At 57.3% G+C, this 18641-nt stretch overlaps 1 protein-coding gene and 1 long non-coding RNA gene across 4 annotated transcripts; one reads left to right on the top strand and one right to left on the bottom strand.

The window, feature by feature from the left end:
* Window positions 1-1369: 1369 nt before the first annotated feature.
* FGFR4 (fibroblast growth factor receptor 4) lies at window positions 1370-10564 on the bottom strand. 3 transcript variants are annotated; one of them, XM_024247553.3, is made up of 17 exons: window positions 10440-10564; window positions 9448-9711; window positions 9276-9356; window positions 9001-9167; window positions 8298-8421; window positions 7606-7796; window positions 7341-7479; window positions 6794-6987; window positions 6574-6719; window positions 6350-6471; window positions 4662-4772; window positions 4379-4569; window positions 3922-4044; window positions 3744-3814; window positions 3354-3491; window positions 2184-2289; window positions 1370-2054 (listed from the first exon to the last, which is right to left on the bottom strand). In XM_024247553.3, the coding sequence occupies exons 1-17, from the start codon at window positions 10528-10530 to the stop codon at window positions 1905-1907; spliced, it is 2409 nt and encodes an 802-aa protein (XP_024103321.1). In that variant the 5' UTR covers window positions 10531-10564; the 3' UTR covers window positions 1370-1904. The 3 variants fall into 3 exon arrangements, with proteins under 3 accessions (XP_024103321.1, XP_054412284.1, XP_054412285.1); XM_054556309.2 differs by having other exon boundaries at window positions 1370-2080; XM_054556310.2 differs by lacking the exon at window positions 6794-6987 and having other exon boundaries at window positions 6574-6793.
* Window positions 5395-9282, top strand: LOC129059642 (uncharacterized). Its single transcript, XR_008525672.2, has 3 exons — window positions 5395-5439; window positions 6226-6773; window positions 8924-9282. It is a non-coding gene; the product is annotated as an uncharacterized LOC129059642 (long non-coding RNA).
* Window positions 10565-18641: the final 8077 nt, after the last annotated feature.

The raw sequence follows: 18641 nt of genomic DNA on the forward strand, positions 1-18641 counted from the left end.
GCATTAGGGAACAGGTTTTTTTTTTTTTTTTTTTGAGACAGAGCCTTGCTCCCTAGCCCGGGCTGGTGCGATCTCAGTTCACTGCAACCCTCACCTCCCAGATTCAAATGATTCTCCTGCCTCAGCCTCCTGAGTAGCTGGGACTACAGGTGTGCCCCACTATGCCAGGTTAATTTTTGTATTTTTCAGTAGAGACAGGGTTTCACCATGTTGTCCAGGATGGTCTCGAATTCCTGACCTCAGGTGATCCGCCCGCCTCGGCCTCCCAAGGTACTGGGATTACAGGGGTGAGCCGCCACACCTGGCCTGGAACATGGTTCTTGAGGGAAGTAGTCAGGTGACTGCCTGGTTCCTGCCCTGGAGGAGGTACAGTTCTGGGGGTAAGATGAGTTCTGCTTGGGATACTGTCAGCCGGAGAGGCTATGGTGAGAGGTGTGAGGAATCCCAGAGTGAGGATAAAAAATCATGAGCTGCTGCTCAGTCTTCCAAGGAGGCCCCAGCCTCCGATTCCTCTATCTGACCCCTCTGACCGAATATGTATTTTCAGCCACCACTCCCTGGGGGCAGACGGGGGCAATCCCGGTGGCCTTCATAAAGGCTGTCCTGGTCGGGCAGTCCTGTCCCAGCCTGAGGCCTGTAAGGAAAAGGACAGGAGAGTGCCAAGCGCTGGGTCAGATACCATGCCTGGGCCCCCCATGGCCCACTCAAGGCTCAGGGACTGGGGAGTAGCAGTACGTGCCGGGATGGGGCCAGGGAAGGAGGTTCCACGCTCAGAGGCTTGAGAAGCTGCTCCCTCTGAGGAGCTCTGAGTACTGGGCTGTGACGGCTCCTCAGTGGAAGACCAGTCAGGCAGGGACAGCTGCAGCCTGGGCGGGCGGCAACCAGCTGCTGCCCGGGAGACTGGCCAGGGCGGGGCGGGCACGGCCTCCACAAGCCCCCAGCCTGAGCCGGCAGAGCGTGGGAGCGGGCCACGGCCTAAGGCTGGCTTTCAGATTTTCATGCTGTGTTAACGGTCAGCTTGGCTAATGCTGAGCAGATGGGGGAGGGGGCTGCCAGCTCCCTTGGGGACAGCTGCAGGGCACACATGCACACACACACATGTGCAGAGGGTACAGGAGTCCCACCGTTTATAGTGCAATGCGGACTCAGCCCATTAACACTCATTCACACCGTCCCAGACACAAGATGGTGCTGGTGGGACAGGCAGACCCAGATAGGCACACACTGGCTCCCGGGGCAGCGGAGGTGGCGGAGCCCGTGGCCTGGTCCAGTGCCCTCAGTCCGTGTCCTGTAGGCAGAACTCTGCTGGAGGGATCCCTCCACCTCACCCCCCTCCATGTTGCTCAGGGAAGACCCAGGTACACAGAGCTTTATTTCAAAAAAATAATTTATAAAACGCCATTTGCTCCTGTTTTTGGCAGGCTTCCAGCTTCTCTGGGCTCAGGGGCCAATGCTCCCGTCAAGACGCTGGGGCAAGCAGCAGCAGGGGGAGGTGTGGGGAAAGGGGGTTCAGAGGCCCAGAACCTCCTGCTGGTATTGGGAGGCAGGAGGTTTAGCATAGCAGCTCTCCAGCCAGGCTCAGCCAAACCCGGGATGGGGACTAAGCGCCAAGGTCCAAGAGGCCAAGCAGAACCCTGACATTCGGGCACGGCAGCTCCAAGGGCAAGGGCACGGCCTTGAGACTTGAGTTGAGCTGTAGGTTGGGAACCCAAGGCCAGAGCAGGAAGAGCCTTTACGAACTCCAGGACCAAGGAGGGACCTACCCAAAGCAGAACCAGAGACCTGGGACAGCAACTCTGGGCCAGGGGCCCCATGCTGCCAAGGTCAAGCACTGTGCCAGGCTGTGGCTGAGCCCCAAGGCCCAAGGCCACCAGCCTATGTGTCTGCACAGCCTTGAGCCTTGCTCATGTCTGCACCCCAGACCCGAAGGGGAAGGAGCTGGATCCCAGTGGCAGGGGGTCGTGGCTGAAGACAGAATCGCTGGAGGAGCAGGTGCTGCTGGCGTCCCCACCAGAGGGGGAATAGGGTCCGAAGGTCAGGCGGAGGTCGAGGTACTGTGGGGAACGGAGCTGGTCAGCCTCTGCAGAGCCCAGGATGGGACAGGGCGCATGTCCACGTGGTCAGGCCAGATGAGGCCTGGAGGGGAGCAGGCAGAGGGAGGTGGTGGGTGGGAGGGGCTGTACCTCCTCAGAGACGGCCAGCAGGACCTTGTCCAGCGCCTCCACCAGTTGCTTGAAGGTAGGCCTCTGGGAGGGTGCCGCGTGCCAGCACTCACGCATCAACCCGTACCTGCGAGAGGTGGGGAAGGGTCACAGGGAGCCTCAGGCCTTCAGGAGGAAGGGGAGGACTGGGGGTTCTCTGGGTGGGGAGGAGTTTGGTGGGGAGTTTGATGAGGGATAGGAGGGTCATCAGTGGAAGCCAGGCCACGACACTCCACTAGGCTGAGGAGGAGGAAGAGGAGGAAGAGGAGGAGGAGGAAGAGGAGGAGGAGGAGGAGGAAGAGGAGGAGGAGGAAGAGGAGGAGGAGGAAGAGGAGGAGGAGGAAGAAGAATGGGAGGAGGAAGAGGAGGAGGAGGAGGAAGAGGAGGAGGAAGAAGAGGAGGAGGAAGAAGAGGAGGAAGAGGAGCAGGAAGAGAAGGAGGAAGAGGAGGAGGAAGAACAATGGGAGGAGGAAGAGGAGGAGGAGGAAGAGGAGGAGGAAGAAGAGGAGGAAGAGGAGGAGAAGGAGGAAGAGGAGGAGGAGGAGGAGAAGGAGGAAGAGGAGGAGGAGGAAGAGGAGGAGGAGGAGGAAGAGGAGGAAGAAGAGGAGGAGGAAGAGGAAGAAGAATGGGAGGAGGAAGAGGAGGAGGAGGAGGAGGAGGAAGAGGAGGAGGAGGAGGAAGAGGAGGAGGAGGAGGAAGAGGAGGAGGAGGAAGAGGAGGAGGAGGAAGAGGAGGAGGAGGAGGAAGAAGAATGGGAGGAGGAAGAGGAGGAGGAGGAGGAGGAGGAAGAGGAGGAGGAGGAGGAAGAGGAGGAGGAAGAGGAAGAGGAGGAGGAGGAAGAGGAGGAGGAGGAGGAAGAAGAGGAAGAAGAGGAGCAGGAGGAGAAGGAGGAAGAGGAGGAGGAGGAGGAAGAGGAGGAGGAGGAGGAAGAAGAATGGGAGGAGGAAGAGGAGGAGGAGGAGGAGGAGGAGGAGGAGGAGGAAGAAGAATGGGAGGAGGAGGAGGAGGAGGAGGAGAAGGAGGAGGAGGACGAGGAGGACGAGGAGGAGTTGTTGTCAGTGTTGTCCTTCTGGCCGGGGCACACCCTGAGGTCATGGTCAGGGCAGAGGAGGAGGACGGGAAAGTGGGGTTGAGGGCAGGGTGAGGCCTCACAGCTCTGGGGGGCAGTGTGGGGGTCGGTCCATCCGATGTCCCTCCCGCAGCAGCGAGAACAGCTCCTCCACCGGGATGCCAGGATACGGGGAGCCCCCGAGGGTGAAGATCTCCCACAGTAGGATCCCAAAAGACCACCTGGAGGCAGGGCCAGGGCTCAGTGTGGCTCAGCGCCCTCCCTACGACCGGGGCTAGGACGGGGGACCCCACAGGCATGACCCAGCACAGCTGGTGGGGAATGGGCTCCTCCTGGAGTCTGGGCCCACTCGGGTCCCAGGCCAAATCTGAAGGAGCCCTCGAGCGCATGACTCGTGACTTTGGGGCCACGTGACTTTGGACAGTGCCTTGCCCTTTTTGTGGGGTAGGACAGTGACTGCCGGCAGGACTCACACGTCACTCTGGTGTGTGTACACCCGGTCAAACAAGGCCTCGGGCGCCATCCACTTGACAGGCAGGCGGCCCTGGAGGGGAGAGAGGGCCTCGGTGCAGAGTCCCACAGGTCCTCATGCCTGCCACCCCGGGCCCAGTCCCCCTCCACCCCCATCCAGTTCTGCCCCATCTCCCTCACATTGCTGGTTTTCTTATAGTAGTCAATGTGGTGGACGCCGCGGGCCAGCCCAAAGTCAGCAATCTTCATCACATTGTCCTCGGTCACCAGCACATTGCGGGCAGCCAGGTCCCGGTGGATACACTGCAGGGAGCGGGGGCTTGGGTGCATCAGGACACCTGGCCTGGAGTTGAGCACACACCACCCCCCAGCAGGCCCGGGGGCAGGGGCCCTCCACCCACTTTACAGAGGAGGAGGTCAAGGTTTAGAAACGGGGAGCGCCTTCTCCTGCATCCCCTCTCCCCTCTGGGGAAGGGTGAGGAACAAGTGGGGAATGCAGGAAAGCATGAACGCCTGGGGAACTGAGGTGGGGTCATGAAAAAGAGCAGAGAGGGAGAAGTCGGGACATTTAATGCCGCAGGCCTGAGAGAGTGGAGCTGGAGAGATCGAGAGGGGCCCAGAGCCCTATCGCCTGTACCTTCCGGGACTCCAGATACTGCATGCCTCGGGCCACCTGGTAGGCGCAGGAGACCAGGACTGGGAAGGAGAGCGGCCCCTCACTGCTCCGAGGACCGTCAGGGCTGAGGTCGGGGCCTGGGGGGCGCCGGGCCCGCAGGAACTCCCGCAGGTTTCCCTTGGCGGCGCACTCCACGATCACATACAGGGGCCCTGCAGAGGGAGTGGAGGGAGCGTGGAGAGGCTGCCAAAGCTTTGGCTCTGTACCCTAACGGCCCGTGCAGCCAGCCCCGCCTCGGCCCCACCTTCCTGGGTGCAGACACCCAGCAGGTTGATGATGTTCTTGTGTCGGCCAATCAGCTTCATCACCTCCATCTCCGAGACCAGGTCGGCCAGGTCCTTGTCGGAGGCGTTGTCTGTAAGGGCAGCAGACGGGGTGAAGAGGCTGCCCTCCAACTACAGGAGGGAGCATGCAGAGGCAGGGGCAGGACAAGGAGCACTGGACCAGGGCTATGTAGGTCTAGGGCTGAATCCTTGTTAGGCTGTGTGGCCTTGAAAAAGTCTCCTAGCGTCTCTGAACCTCAGGTTCGTCTTGTGGGAAACAGAGCAGTGGGTCACACCCTACCTGTCACAGCAGTTGCAAGGATGCAACTGTATCAAGGATCTAAGAGGCAGGCCTTCCAGTGGGCAGGCCCAGGAAACGAGAGAGGGGAAGAGCTCGGAGCAGGAAGGAAGGAAGCTGCCTCTGGAGGGGTTAGTGGTAGTCCCTGCCATGGGGTCAGAGCTTCTGGGTGTGGAAAGCAGGCTGGTGCCCTGGGGTCTGTTTGACCAGGGCCTGGCTTCCAACTGGCCTGGGAATTCAGGGAGCTGGCGGCAGGCAGGGCGCAGCAGGCGAGCTTGGGAAGAAGGCTGCTCTGGCTTCTCTGGCTGAGCCCCTGGGGCTGACCTGTGGCCCTGGGCCAATGACATAACACTCCCCACCCACACACGCCAATGTCACAATGTGCATTTCTCAATCCCTGCCTCCCAGGGAGCACCAGGTGGCCCCAGCTGTGTAGAGAGGAGGGGAGGAGCAGAAGAGCAGTTGAGTCCATTCTTGCAGAGGGGGCTGGGGAATTGCAAGGAGAGGCCTTGATGGGCGGGGTGCAGGAGTGCCCAGCAAGAGCACCCCGGGGCTGGGCCTGGGTGCAAGCAGAAGGGTTGTCCTCCTACAGCAGTGGACGTGGGGGGCAGACCTAGGGAGGGTCCAAGGGAGGCTAAGGGTGTGTCTGGGGGGAACCATAAGGAAGGAGGTGGAGGGCCTGTGAGGCTGACAAGGAGATGTGAAGTCAAAGCTGACACAGACTAATGCTGACACAGGATATCAAGCCTGTCACACCAAATTCTTCTCATCATCGTCACCCCAGTGGTGAAGATTTATTGAACCCTGACTATGAGCCAGGCACTTTCCACAATCCTTGGGCTGGGAGTAGGGACTGCTATCTACCCCATATGACACGAGGGAAAACTGAGGCTCAGAAGTCACTTGCCAGGGTCAGGAGCAGAGGTGAATTGCAGGTTTAAGGGTGGGATCCCACAGCCTCTCCCAGCTCCAGGGCTCACCTGGTGGCACCGTGAGCCCCTTCTATTAGTCCCAATGCCATAGCACCTCCCCCAGGCTGCCACGTTCACCTTTTATTTTTATTTATTTATTTATTTTTAGATAGGGTCTCACTGTGTTGCCCAGGCTGGAATACAGTGGCGTGATCATGGCTCCCTGCAACCTCCAGCTCCTGGATTCAAGAGATCCTCCTGCCTCAGCCTCCCTAGTAACTGAGACTAAAGGCACACACCACAACACCCAACTAATTTTCTTATTTTTTTTGGTAGAGATGAAGTCTCGCCATGTTGCCCAGGCTGGCCTCAAACTCCTGGATTCAAGCGATCCTCCCACCCTCAGCCTCCCAAAGTGCTGGCGTTACAAATGTGAGCCACCACACTGGGCCACACTCACCTTTGAGCATCTTGACGGCCACAGTGCTGGCTTGGTCAGGCCGGGCAGGGTCCATGCCAAAGGCCTCTGCACGTACTACCTGGCCAAAGCAGCCCTCGCCCAGGGGCTTTCCAAGCACCAGCCTGGAGATGGAGAAAGTCCAGCCTCAGACCTCCGAGTCACTCCTGCGGAGGGCAGGCTGCAACCCAGCGCCCGCGTCCCTGCTCCCACACAGCTCAGCGCACCTGTCCCGGGGGAACTCCCATAGTGGGTCGAGAGGTAGATCTAGACTCACGAGGCCGGCGAGCAAGGCGGGGCCGCTGGAGGAGAGACGCACGCCTCGTACTAGGGATGAGCTTGACTTGCCGGAAGAGCCTGACTCCAGGGAGAACTGCAAAGTGGGAGACTTGGTTCTGCCTGCTGGACTCAGGCTGCCGCATGTGAGGTGGGGGATGCGCCCAGTACCTGTCGGGCCAGAGGGAAGCGGGAGAGCTTCTGCACAGTGGCGGGCGGGCGGGGGTGCCGGTCGTGGAGCGCCTGCCCTCGATACAGCCCGGCCAGCAGTAGGAGCACAGCCAAGGCCAGGGAGCCCGACGCGTACAGGATGATGTCCGTATACCTGGCCTCGGGCGCTGCTGCGGTCCATGTGGGGTCCTCCTCTGCCCTCACACATGAACACACACACACAGACAAACTGGTCAGTGGTGAGACTGGCCGCCCCGTGCGCCCTAACTCAGTCCCTCTCAGCTCCCAACATATGTGGGGACACACACGGAGGAAGCTGTAGTTATGCCTAGTCCCAGGAACCCACACCTCAGCAGAGGGTCATATGGATGGCCACGTGTGGAGAGACACAGAGGGGCTGTCATACAGCTCAAACCCACAAATCCACACATTGCCCCCCAGGCCAGACCTCACAGGCCAACAGAGACTGACCACCCAACAGGCCACAGCCCCCACTGCTGGCCCAGAGGGGCATCTCGCAGCATCTCCTGGCCCTTCAGGTGCTCACCTGGCAGCACCGTGAGCCAGGCAGACTGGTAGGAGAGGCCGATGGAATTGCCTGCGAGGCAGGTGTACTCGCCTGCATCCTCGGCTGACACGTTCCGCAGGTACAGGACCTCCACCTCTGAGCTATTGATGTCTGCAGTCTGGGGAGGGGGACATGCTCTGGGGTCACAGCAGGGCCTGGGGCCACATTGTGGCCAACAGGGGAGCTGGGGAGCCCCCAACCCGAGGTGGGAGAAGAACGGGGCCCAGGCTGTAGCAGGGTGCACCTTTAGGACTTGCACATAGGGGAAACCGTCGGCTCCGAAGCTGCTGCCGTTGATGACGATGTGCTTCAGCCACTGGATGTGGGGCTGGGCATCGCTGTACACCTTACACAGCAGCTCCACGTCGCTGCCCACCACGGCTGTGGTGTTGGCCGGGAGCCCGGCCTGCAGGATGGGCCGGTGCGGGGACCGCTCTGGGAACCGGGCAAGACAGTCAACCCTGACCACTGGCACCCATAGAAGCACCCTGTTTGCCTCCCTCCAGCCTTCCCTCAAGTTCAAGGGAGGGACCTTTCTGCAGCTTCTTGTCCGTCTCCTGCTTACCCTGCTTAAACCTTCCCTGGCTCCCCATTGCTTCGGGTCAAGGACAACATCTCAGCCTAGCATTCAAAACCCTCCACCACCTGGCTCCCCATATAAACACCACGCCCTATGAATATGCTGGCCTGCAAGTGCAGGGCATTTGTTATACTCAGGCCCTCAGCTCAGGCTGCACCCTCTGCCTGGATGTCCTTCTTGTTTTTCCTCTTGGCAGACCCCTGCTCCTCCAGCCCCACACTAACCCCTGACCCACCTGGTCACCAAGCTGCTTGACTCATCTGAGTCCATCCTGCCCGCCAGGCTAGACCCCACCAAGAGGGCACAACTGAGCCCAGGATGGGTCAGGCATCCCCTGTTCCCAGCCCCGCGCTCACCCAGCACATCTAGCAGGTAGTTATAGCGGATGCTGCCCACAGCATTCTCTACCAGGCAGGTGTACGTGCCGCGGTCCGAGGGCACCACGCTCTCCATCACGAGACTCCAGTGCTGATGGCGCAGCTGCAGGCAGAGAGAGTGTCTGGGACCACCGGACCATGTCCACCAAGGGGGCCAGAGGACCAGGAGGCTAGATCCTCATCCTGCCTGCAGGGCTCTTCTCAAGCTCTCTAGGCCCCGAGAACATCAGGCCCAGGCCAAGGACTACGGGACAAAGGAGTAGGCTCCCCAGTGTGCTTGAGCCTTGGGTTTGGGCTTTGGAATTTTAGCTCTCTCTCTCCCTAGCTGTGCTACTTTGAGCCTGCCGTTGCCTTCTCTGGGACTCAACTGCCTCAGGACAGCATGGAGCCGACCCTGCAGGGTCTCATCAAGATGATGAGATACTAAGGCTTATGAAGACCAACCAATCAGTGATTCTTCTCACTTTACAAATGGAGTTGCTGAGGCTGAGAGGTTAAGTCACTTGCCAGAGAGTAGCAGAAGGGGAACCAGAGCTGCCCAGGTCCACAGTCCAGGGCTCCTTCCAGGGCCCCGCAATGGCTTTACTCATTCGATTGATTTATAGGTATGCTTGTAGGTATGAGGAGACTAATGAAGGAATGAAAATAGGGGAGCAGACGGTCTTGGAACCCAGAGACTCACCCGAATGCCTCCAATGCGGTTCTCCCCATGAAAGGCCTGTCCATCCTTAAGCCAGCGGATGGTGGGCATGGGGTTGCCTGCAGCTGGACAGCGGAACTTGACGGTGTTCCCCGCAGGTACTGCATGCAGTTTCTTCTCCATGCGCTGGGGGTGTGTCCAGTAAGGTGCTGGAGGGTGGGGAAGGCCCCTAGAATGACCGTGTGTTCCCACACAGGCCTCCTCTTCTCAGTGATCAGATGAGCAGCGGGGGCACAAGTCCTTGGAGACTTACTGACCTTGCTGGGGGTAAATGTGCCTATTCGAGGAGTCCATATGGGACTTGGGGTCCTTATCATCGTTGCTGGAGGTCAAGGAGTCTACATCAGGGACAGAGGGAAGCATCTAAGGTCCAAGAGGGGCAGGTCTGTCTCCCCAGGCATCCCTTAACTCCCTGCTAGAGTCTCTTACCATCTATAATCAAGGTGAGATTCTGCAGGACGATCATGGAGCCTCGTGCCAGGCAGAGGTAGCGGCCAGCATCCTCAGATAGGAAGCTGGCAATCTCTAGGCGGCCCCTCCAGCCCCGTACACGGCCGGCAGGTGCCAGGCGACTGCCCTCCTTGTACCAGTGGCCACCACGCTCAGCCCGCCCACAGCACAGCCGCACAGGCTGCCCAAGGGCTACTGTCAGCTCCTGCTCTTGCTGCTCCAGGCTGGGAGCCAGGCAGGGCTCTGTGGGCAGAGGGCAGAGGGCAGAAGTCAGCAGACCCCGCAGCCCCATCTGAGGCAGCCTCCTGTGTACAGAGAACACGCCGCACATGCAGGGCACAAGCACTTCGCAACGCATGCTGGAGGAGCCACCACTCCTTGACACCCGCACAGCCACATGCTGTGGATGCCACCCCCAGGGCAAATGCCACATTCTTGGGGCATGCCACACTCTTGGGGCATGTCCCACACAAAGCATTTAGTGCACATGACATTGGCCAAGACACACACACACACACGCACACACACACATGCACACACACACGGACACACACACACACACACGGCACATGCTATTGGTGCCACATACAGGGTCATGCTGCACCAGGGCATATCACCCTCATAATGCATATACCACACATGCTGCCTGGACCTCCTAGGTCACACACCCAGTGCACAGAACACACACACACACACACGCACACATACCCAGGCAAGGAGCTCACCACCAGCTCTGCAGCCCAGCTTAGGGCCCTGCGCCCTGCAAGGCCAGTCCTCTCTCGCAGACACAGAGATAGATGAGTGCTTGCTGGAAGCCAGGCCCTGACTGAGTCTCAGTGGTTGAGCCCTGCCCTGCTGCCACCTTCTCAGGGCCTGGGCAAGGATCCTTTCCAGCTTTGCTCAGCCCAGCAGCCCCTCCTGGTGCCCACTCTTCCCACCCCTGCCGCCCTCTCCCACCTCAGAAACCATACCCAGCTCCACTTCCTCAGAGGCCTCCAGGGACAAGACTGGAGGCCCAGGCACACTCAGCAGGACCCCCAACAGGGCCAGCAGCAGCCACATCTCCTTCTCACAGCTCTCAGGGACCCAGGCTGGACTTCCCACCAACTGCCTTCCTAAAATAGGGAGGGAAAAGAGCTCCTGCTACAAGTGCACCTTTGCAGGGGCTTTTCCCTTATTTTGCAGATGAGGAAACAGAGACAGGAAGTGGCCAGCAGATGTGTCCAAGTCCCTGGCCAGGCTGTGGCAGTGCAGACTGGAACCAGCTCTGCAGTAGCCAGAGCCTAAGGCCTCCCCACAGTAGGTTGTGCAAGGGGTCTGGGCTGGGCTTCCTGCTCTCCCTGAGTCCTGCTGGGACCCTGGCACACGTTCACAGAAAGCAGTTTTGGGATTCTTTTCTTGGAGGGAAGCAGAGAACGGAGACATATCTTCTGCATGCTCTCGGCACACATAATTTATTTTTTGCTGAATAAATGAATTGATTGCCGAAGAGCCAAAAAAGAAAGTGAAAAATGATACAAGGCCGAACTTCAGCATCTGGATGTTATCTGATCCGATCCCCACTCCTTATAGCATTACTGACATTTCCAGGGCTGGGTGCTCAGAACTGACAAGGCAGCCCCATCCGTGGCAAGCAGGACTGCATCCCTGGATACCTCTGCTTGTTATGCACCAACTCCATCTGAGGCACACACGGTTTTGTAAAGAATACAGACCCTAATTATCCATCCGCCAGAGCCAAGTTCAAATCCTGACTCTCACCAACTTGTTATTCCTTGTCTCTGTCTCTGTCTGGCTTACTATCCTCATAGGACTGTTTTGAGGATAAAAGAGATAACGTGCATCGGCACTGGGCACACAGTGTTGGAATGTTCTCCTCCCTGTGCTCGGCCCTAGAACTGTTAACCTGTTGCCCTGGGTCTGCCCTCAGCCAGTCACCTCTGGTTCGGATGCTGTTACTGTCAGGCTGTGATGTACACACACCCCAGCTGGCTATCCTCTTCCAAATGCTACCAAGGACGCCTCTGTTCCCCAAAATAGAACACTCAGAACTGAGTCTCAGCTGGGACAAAGGAATCGGGTGACCACTGCAGTCCTAGGGGCCTATGGATGGCACTGGTGTCTCTAGATCTACCCTGTGTGGGAAGCCTATCACACCTCCTCCTCCTTGGTCACTGCCACTCCACTTCCAGTCCATCTGGCTTCCCCTGCCCCTTCTTAGGGCAGGTCATGGCCATCTCTTGCATGGCCTCTGGAAACATCCTCTCCCTGGGCTCTTCAACCTTCATCTTCCAGCAGAGTTTTAAAAAACTACAAGTCGGCCAGGCGTGGTGGCTCACACCTGTAATCCCAGCACTTTGGGAGGCCGAGGCGGGCGGATCACGAGGTCAGGAGATCGAGAACATCCTGACTAACACGGTGAAACCCCGTCTCTACTAAAAATACAAAAAATTAGCCGGGCGCGGTGGCGGGTGCCTGTAGTCCCAGCTACTCGGGAGGCTGAGGCAGGAGAATGGCGCCAACCCAGGAGGCGGAGCTTGCAGTGAGCCGAGATCGCGCCACTGCACTCCAGCCTGGGCGACAGAGCGAGACCCCGTCTCAAAAAAAATAAAAACAAACAAACAAACAAACAAAAAAACCTACAAGTCTGCCATGTCACGCCCCCAGCTTGCAAGCCCTTAATGGCTACCTGTGCCCAGCAGGATCCAGCTCAACATCCTAGGGCTCCCTCTCTGCCGCTGCCTATCTCTTTGGTCACACCGCCTGCCCCTTCAGGAGCGCTGAAGCCATTGGCTTTCAAAACTGGGCACATGTGCTCTCTTGCCCATCCCTCTGTGCCCCTCATTGCTCTTCTCTACCTGACTCAGATACTGCTGTCTCTGGCCCACCTCAACTCTCGAATCCAGTCGGATCCTCCTTGGTAAAACTCCCTACCAAGCTCGGCTTGGCAGGGAGGGCAGCTCTTTGGGTACACAGCTTGGGCTGGGAGTGGGTGGGGAGGCCCGGGGATTTTACTCCTACCCCAGGCTGCCCTGATATCAGAGTCCTTAGTCGAGTCACCCGTGGCTGCTGACCGCTGACCGACCACCCCACACGTGGGCACGGAGGGCCTGCCTTAGGCATCAGACAGTCCTGGGTTCTCCTTCAGCCTCCCGCACTCGCGCTGGAGGCCCCCGGGCACTAAGTGACTGAACCTTTCGGGGCCTCAGCTCCCTCATCTCTGCCGCCGGCGCGAAGACAGCCGCAGGGACAAGCGCGCTTGTCCTCCCCCACCCTTGCCGGGCCAGCCTGGGGGGAGGTGCGAATCAATGGGTCCCGAGGGTAGCTGCACAGGGCCAGCCTGCCCCCGCCTCGGTGGGCAATGAGTAACCAGCTCCGCGGCCGGGGTGCTCTTTGGACGGAGCGGGACAAAAGGCCCTGTGTGCACTGCGGGTTACTGATTTACCGCCCCCTCCACCCCCTGCCGCCCGGCGGACGCCCAGGTCCCCCGCGCCGGGAGGGGCAGTCCCCGCAGCCCCGCCGCCGCTCGCCCCCTGGCGGCTGGGAGCACAGCCCGGGCCCACAAGGGTTCCGGCTCACCACGAGTCTGCGTGACTCCGCGCCCAGCACAGGGTCCTGCTCACCTGGCTCCTCCTCACCTGGCTCCTCCGCCGCCTCACTCCCAGCTCCAGCCGGCCGCGACCCCTGCACGCGGCAGGGTCCGCAGACAGCCCGAGCGCTCCTCGGCCGGGAGCAAGGAATGTACCCGCGACGGCGGCGTGGCCGCGGGCGGCCCACCTCCTGCCCCGCCCCGCCCCTCGGGCCCGCCCCCTCCTGCTCGGGCCCGCCCCTCTTTCCTCGCCCCCCCCCCCCGGGCCCGCCCACCTCCTGCCACACCCCCTCGGGCCCGCCCCGCCTGGACCAGCTCGAGCTGGAGAGAGGTGTGGCCGGGGGTGGTCAAGATCCCCGCCCACCTGGAGAGCCCTGCCCCCGACCCAGTCAGCCCACTCCCGGGACCCCGCCCCAGCCTATACACACACCCCTACACGCAACCCCCTATACACACCCCATTCAGGCTCCGCCTCTTTCGCCCCACCCAGGCCCCAGGCCAGGCTTCTAAATTCTAGTCTATTACCCAGCTCAACTCATTGCTTTTCACCCGTCACGGAATGCCTGGCTCCCCTGTCTTCTGCGCAGTACCGTGCAGTGGATAGGAGAACCCCTTCCTTCTGCTCCCTCATTTGTTCCCTGCGCAACCTGCGGAGTGATACTTACAACACAAATCTGACTGCGTCAGCCACTCCCTTAAATTTTCCTATAGCTTCCCATAGCTCTTTATACATAGATGATCGCCATGACCACGCCTCCTGGCTCCCACCCTGCTACTCCTGGGCAGTTTCACGTACCATTCCCTCTTCCTGGAATGCCCCTTGGTCTGGTTAATTTCATATTATTCTCAGCTCACTTCCTTCAGGAAGCCCTCTGGACTTGCAAGCTCCTCTTAGATGACTTCTCTACTGTGAGGATGGAGAAAGAAACAGAGTGAAGTGGTTCAGAGCACAGACTACAGGGCTGGACGTCATAGGCCCAGCTCTCAGCACCATCACACAAGGCCTCGGTCTTCACTGTCCTTTCAGTAAAACAGGCAAATGATAGTCTTACCCTCAAGAGGTTGTTGCAAAAAGTAGACATGTTAGCAGTATGTGTAAGCCTGGCATGCAGCGCTTGCTTTGTAATACTAGCTGTAATTATTTAGGACCTGTTATTTCTTCAGCACACTTGCCAGAATTGTAACTGAACAGTTAATTATGTAAATAGCTGTGGAATGGCTGGGCACAATGACGGGTGCCTGTAGTTCTAGCTACTAGGAGACTGAGGTAGGAGGACAGCTTGAATTCAGGAGTTTGAGGCCAGCCCTGGCAACATAGTTGCCCTCTCTGTATTTTTCAGTAGAGGTACTGTGTCCTCAGACCTCACCATTAGAGTTCAAGTGTCTGGAATACAGTAGGTGCTCCCAGATAGCTCCGTGACCACCTGGCTCATGTTTGCCTCACCTATAAGCACTTCTCTCCTGAGCATCTAGACTGTGGCCAAACTAGGAGGCCAGGCAGCCTCTGATCTCTGCCCATCCCTCACCTGAATCTCAAGCCTTCTCCTTCTCTTAAGGCACCTTGAGAGGAAGGGAAATGGGCTGGGTGCACCTGTGGTCCCAGCTACTTGGGAGGCTGAGGCCAGAGGATTGCTTGAGCCCAGGAAGTCGAGGCAGCAGTGAGCCATGATCGCTCCACTGCACTGTAGCCTGGGCGACAGGCTACGGAGCGAGACCCTGTCTGAGGCTCAGGTCCCGGTTGTCCCCTCTAGCTAGTGTAGACCCTGCCTTAAAAAGCAACTTCCTTTCTCATTGTTACGCAGACAAGTCTAGTTCTTTCCACCCTCACTCCCAAAGGGATAGTGGCATATCTTTGCATAACTGTAAGGCCCATTAAAGAGACTTAAAATTGTTTTTTTCTTTTTCTTCTTAAGCGAAAGAATGGTCTTCTCCCAAAGATAAATCAGAAAATAATTGGGGCCAGGCATGGTGGCTCATGCCTATAATCCCAGCACTGTGGGAGGCTGAGTCGGGAGGATCACTTGAACTTAGGAGTTCGAGGCCAGCCTGGGCAACATAATGAGATCTCGTCTCTATTAAAAATATATATTAGGCTGGGCACGGTGGCTCACGCCTGTAATCTCAGCACTTTGGGAGGCTTAGGTGGGTGGATCACGAGGTCAGGAGTTCAAGACCAACCTGGCAAGATGGTGAAATCCCATCTCTACTAAAAATACAAAAAAATTAGCCAGGCGTGGTGGCATGCGCCTGTAATCTCAGCTACTAGGGAGGCTGAGGCAGAGAATTGCTTGAACCCAGGAGGTGGAGGTTGCAGTGAGCCGAGATCGTGCCATTGCACTCCAGCCTGGGCGACAGAGTGAGACTGTGTCTCAAAAAAAAAAAAAATATATATATATATGTATGTATATTATAAATTTTTTTTTTTTTAATTGGTTATCTTTTAAAAACAATTTGTCCCGGTTCCCTTCTCTAGAGTCCTGCCTTGCTGGAGCTCCCAGGATAGATGAGGCTCCTGGCCCTGGGAGCTGCCTGTCCGGAGGGGACCTTGCCAGACCTCCCGGACTGCTGGAGGGGTTCAGCTCCCTGCCTCTGGCCCTCTGCTGGCTCCCCTTGTGAATGTGGTTGTAGGGGGGGAACAGGGTGAGCTGCCAGCTGGAGCTGGACCCCACATGGCTTTCATTCATCTTCCCGGGCATTTCCTGAGTTTACCGGAGCCAAAGACAAACTAAAAGTTTTCATAGCTCAGGTCTTGCAACCTCCTTGTCTCCTGAGATGCGCAAATCCCTCAGACCGGCAACCCTCTGATGTCCCTAGGATATGTTCCCCATATCCCTTGTCTGCCTCCTCTCCCCGCACTCATAACCTTTCACACTGACCCTCGGCAGAGGCTGATGCTCCCTCACAAAGTCATTCACTCATTCATTTGAATGATTATTTATTGAAGGTTCATTATGTGGCATCCACTGTTTTAAATCCTGGGGATAAAGCCCCGAATTGAACTCTTTTTCTTTTCTTTTTTTTTCTTTTCTTTTGGAGACAGAGTCTTGCTCTGTTGTCCAGGCTGGAGTGCAGCAGTGTGATCTCAGCTCACTGCAACCTCTGCCTCCTGGGTTCAAGTGATTCTCCTGCCTCACCCTCCTGAGTAGCTGGGATTACAAATGTGCGCTACTACACCTGGCTAATTTTTATATTTTTAGTAGAGACAAGGTTTCACCATATTGGCCAGGCTAGTCTCAAACTCCTGACCTCAAGTGATCTGCCCATGTCAGCCTCCTCAAATGCTGGGATTACAGATGTGAGCCACCTCACCTGGCCTGGACCCTACTTCTACCCTTCAAGGGGCTGCTGACACTGTAGTGGGGACAGACAGATAAGTAATCAGTTATAGCCTGGGAGATAAGCTGAGCCAGTCAGGGAGAGCACCTAAGCCTTTCACACTGTCTCACTCTCTTGCTGACATGCAATCTTTCACCAGTCACATTTGCAGTCTCTTTCTCAAAGACATTCAAACACGACTGGGCACAGTGGCTCACTCCTGCAATCCCAGCACTTTGGGAGGCCGAGATGGGCAGATCACTTGAGGTCAGGAGTTCGAGACCAGCCTGTCCAACATGGTAAAACCCCATCTCTACTAAAAATACAAAAATTGGCCAGGCATGGTGGCACACGCCTGTAATCCCAGCTATTGGGGAGGCTGAGGCAGGAGAATCACTTGAACCTGGGAGGCAGAGGTTGTATTGAACCAAGATCACGCACTGCACTCTAGCCTGGGAAACAGAGCAAGACCCTGTCTCAAAAAAAAAAAAAAAAAAAAAAACATTCAGACACACACACACACACACACACACACACACACACTCTTGCTTAGCAGAAGCAAGAGCCTGTCATCCTAAGATCCTGCTGTTAACCTGCCTCTGCCTCAGTTTCTCCACCCAGAAAACAGTCATGCTCCAGCTTCTTCTCCTTCTCCTTCTTCTTCTTCTTCTTCTTTTTTTGTGGAGATGGAGTCTCGCTCTATTGCCCAGGCTGGAGTGCAGCGGCATGATCTCGGCTCACTGCAACCTCCGCCTCCCAGGCTCAAGCAATTCTCCTGCCTCTCCTGCTTCAGCCTTCCTAGTAGCCAGGACTACAGGTGCCTGCCACCATGCCCAGCTAATTTTTGTATTTTTGTAGAGACGGGGTTTCACCATGTTGGCCAGGCTGGTCTCGATCTCCTGACCTCAGGTGATCCACCCGTCTCGGCCTCCCAAAGTGCTGGGATTACAGGCATGAGCAACGGCTCCCGGCTGCTCCAGCTTCTTTCTTCCAGGAGTGTTGGGGGAAATGAACGTGTTCCTGTTCCTGAGCTCGTGACTCTTCAGCTCCCGTTACGTGCCAGGCATCATGCTGGGTGTTGTACATGGGTTATATCCTTTAATTCTTCCACCAAGCCAAATGGCATAGGAATCCTCAGCTCTGATTTGTAGGTGAAGAAACAAGCTCAGGGAGACGGAATTACTTCTTTGAGGTCATCTAGCAAGTGAATTGTAGAACTCAAACCCCTGTCTTCTGGGGCAAAGATGGAGAGCTTGGGATAACTCTCCAGAGTGGGATCATTGATGCTACTGCATCAGATGCTTTCTGTCTCCATCCTTAACTGTGGCCCGGGAAGGTGCAGATTCACCTGAAGGTGAGTGTGTTGGGGAGGGAGGTGTGGCGGCTGGGACTGAGCACTGCACTCCTTGACCTTTTAGCCAGCAGTCCTGAGGAGACACCCGGCCCCAGGCAGGGGTTTGCAGACTCTGTGCCTCTAGAATGCTGGGCTGGGCCAGGAGGGTCTCCTGAGGCCAGGTCCTACCCCCCACCTGCCTGGGGGCAGAGTTGTCGGGGGGGGGTAGAGGGCAGACGTTGCCTGGTGCCAACAATGTTGCTCTTGGATGGCAGCCGGGCCTAGGGAACACTGGGGCTCTTGTGCAGAAGGGCTGCCACTAAAGCCAGCCCGGCCCCTGCCCAGGCCCCACTCCAGCCTGGGCCTGGCCCTAACTCTGGGCCCAGTCTTGTTCTTTTTTTTTTTTTTTTTATCCCCAAGATGGAGTCCTACTCTGTTACCCAGGATGGAGTGCAGTGGCGCAATCTCGGCTCACTGCAACTTCCCGCCTGCCGGGTTCAAGCACTTCTCCTGCCTCAGCCTCCCGAGTAGCTGGGATTACAGGCATGCACCACAATGCCCAGCTGACTTTTGTATTTTTTAGTAAAGACAAAAATCACCATCTTGGCCAGACTGGTCTCGAACTCCTGACCTCAGGTGATCTGCCCACTTCGGCCTGCCAAAGTGCTGGGATTACAGGCGTGAGCCACTGCACCCGACCCAGTCTTGTTCTTTCTTCATTTATTTATTTTACATTATTATTTTTTTTTGGTGATGAAGTTTCGCTCTTATTGTCCAGGCTGGAGTACAGTGGCGCAATCTCGGCTCACTGCAACCTCCGCCTCCAGGGTTCAAGTGATTCTCCTGCCTCAGCCTCCCAAGTAGCTGGGATTACGGGCATGCACCACCATGCCTCGCTAATTTTTGTATTTTTAGTCGAGACAGGGTTTCATGATG

The sequence above is a fragment of the Pongo abelii genome, chromosome 4 (assembly GCF_028885655.2).
Source record: "Pongo abelii isolate AG06213 chromosome 4, NHGRI_mPonAbe1-v2.0_pri, whole genome shotgun sequence".
Lineage (NCBI taxonomy): Eukaryota > Metazoa > Chordata > Mammalia > Primates > Hominidae > Pongo > Pongo abelii.

Excerpts from the sequence above, each read along its gene's own strand:
- FGFR4 (XM_024247553.3), bottom strand. The coding sequence starts at position 10,530 with ATGTGGCTGCTGCTGGCCCTGTTGGGGGTCCTGCTGAGTGTGCCTGGG. Across the intron at positions 9,357-9,447 it reads TCTCACCTTGATTATAGATG|ACTCCTTGACCTCCAGCAAC; the intron begins GTAAGAGACTCT and ends TCCCTGATGTAG. Across the intron at positions 2,055-2,183 it reads TGCTGGCCGTCTCTGAGGAG|TACCTCGACCTCCGCCTGAC; the intron begins GTACAGCCCCTC and ends CGTTCCCCACAG.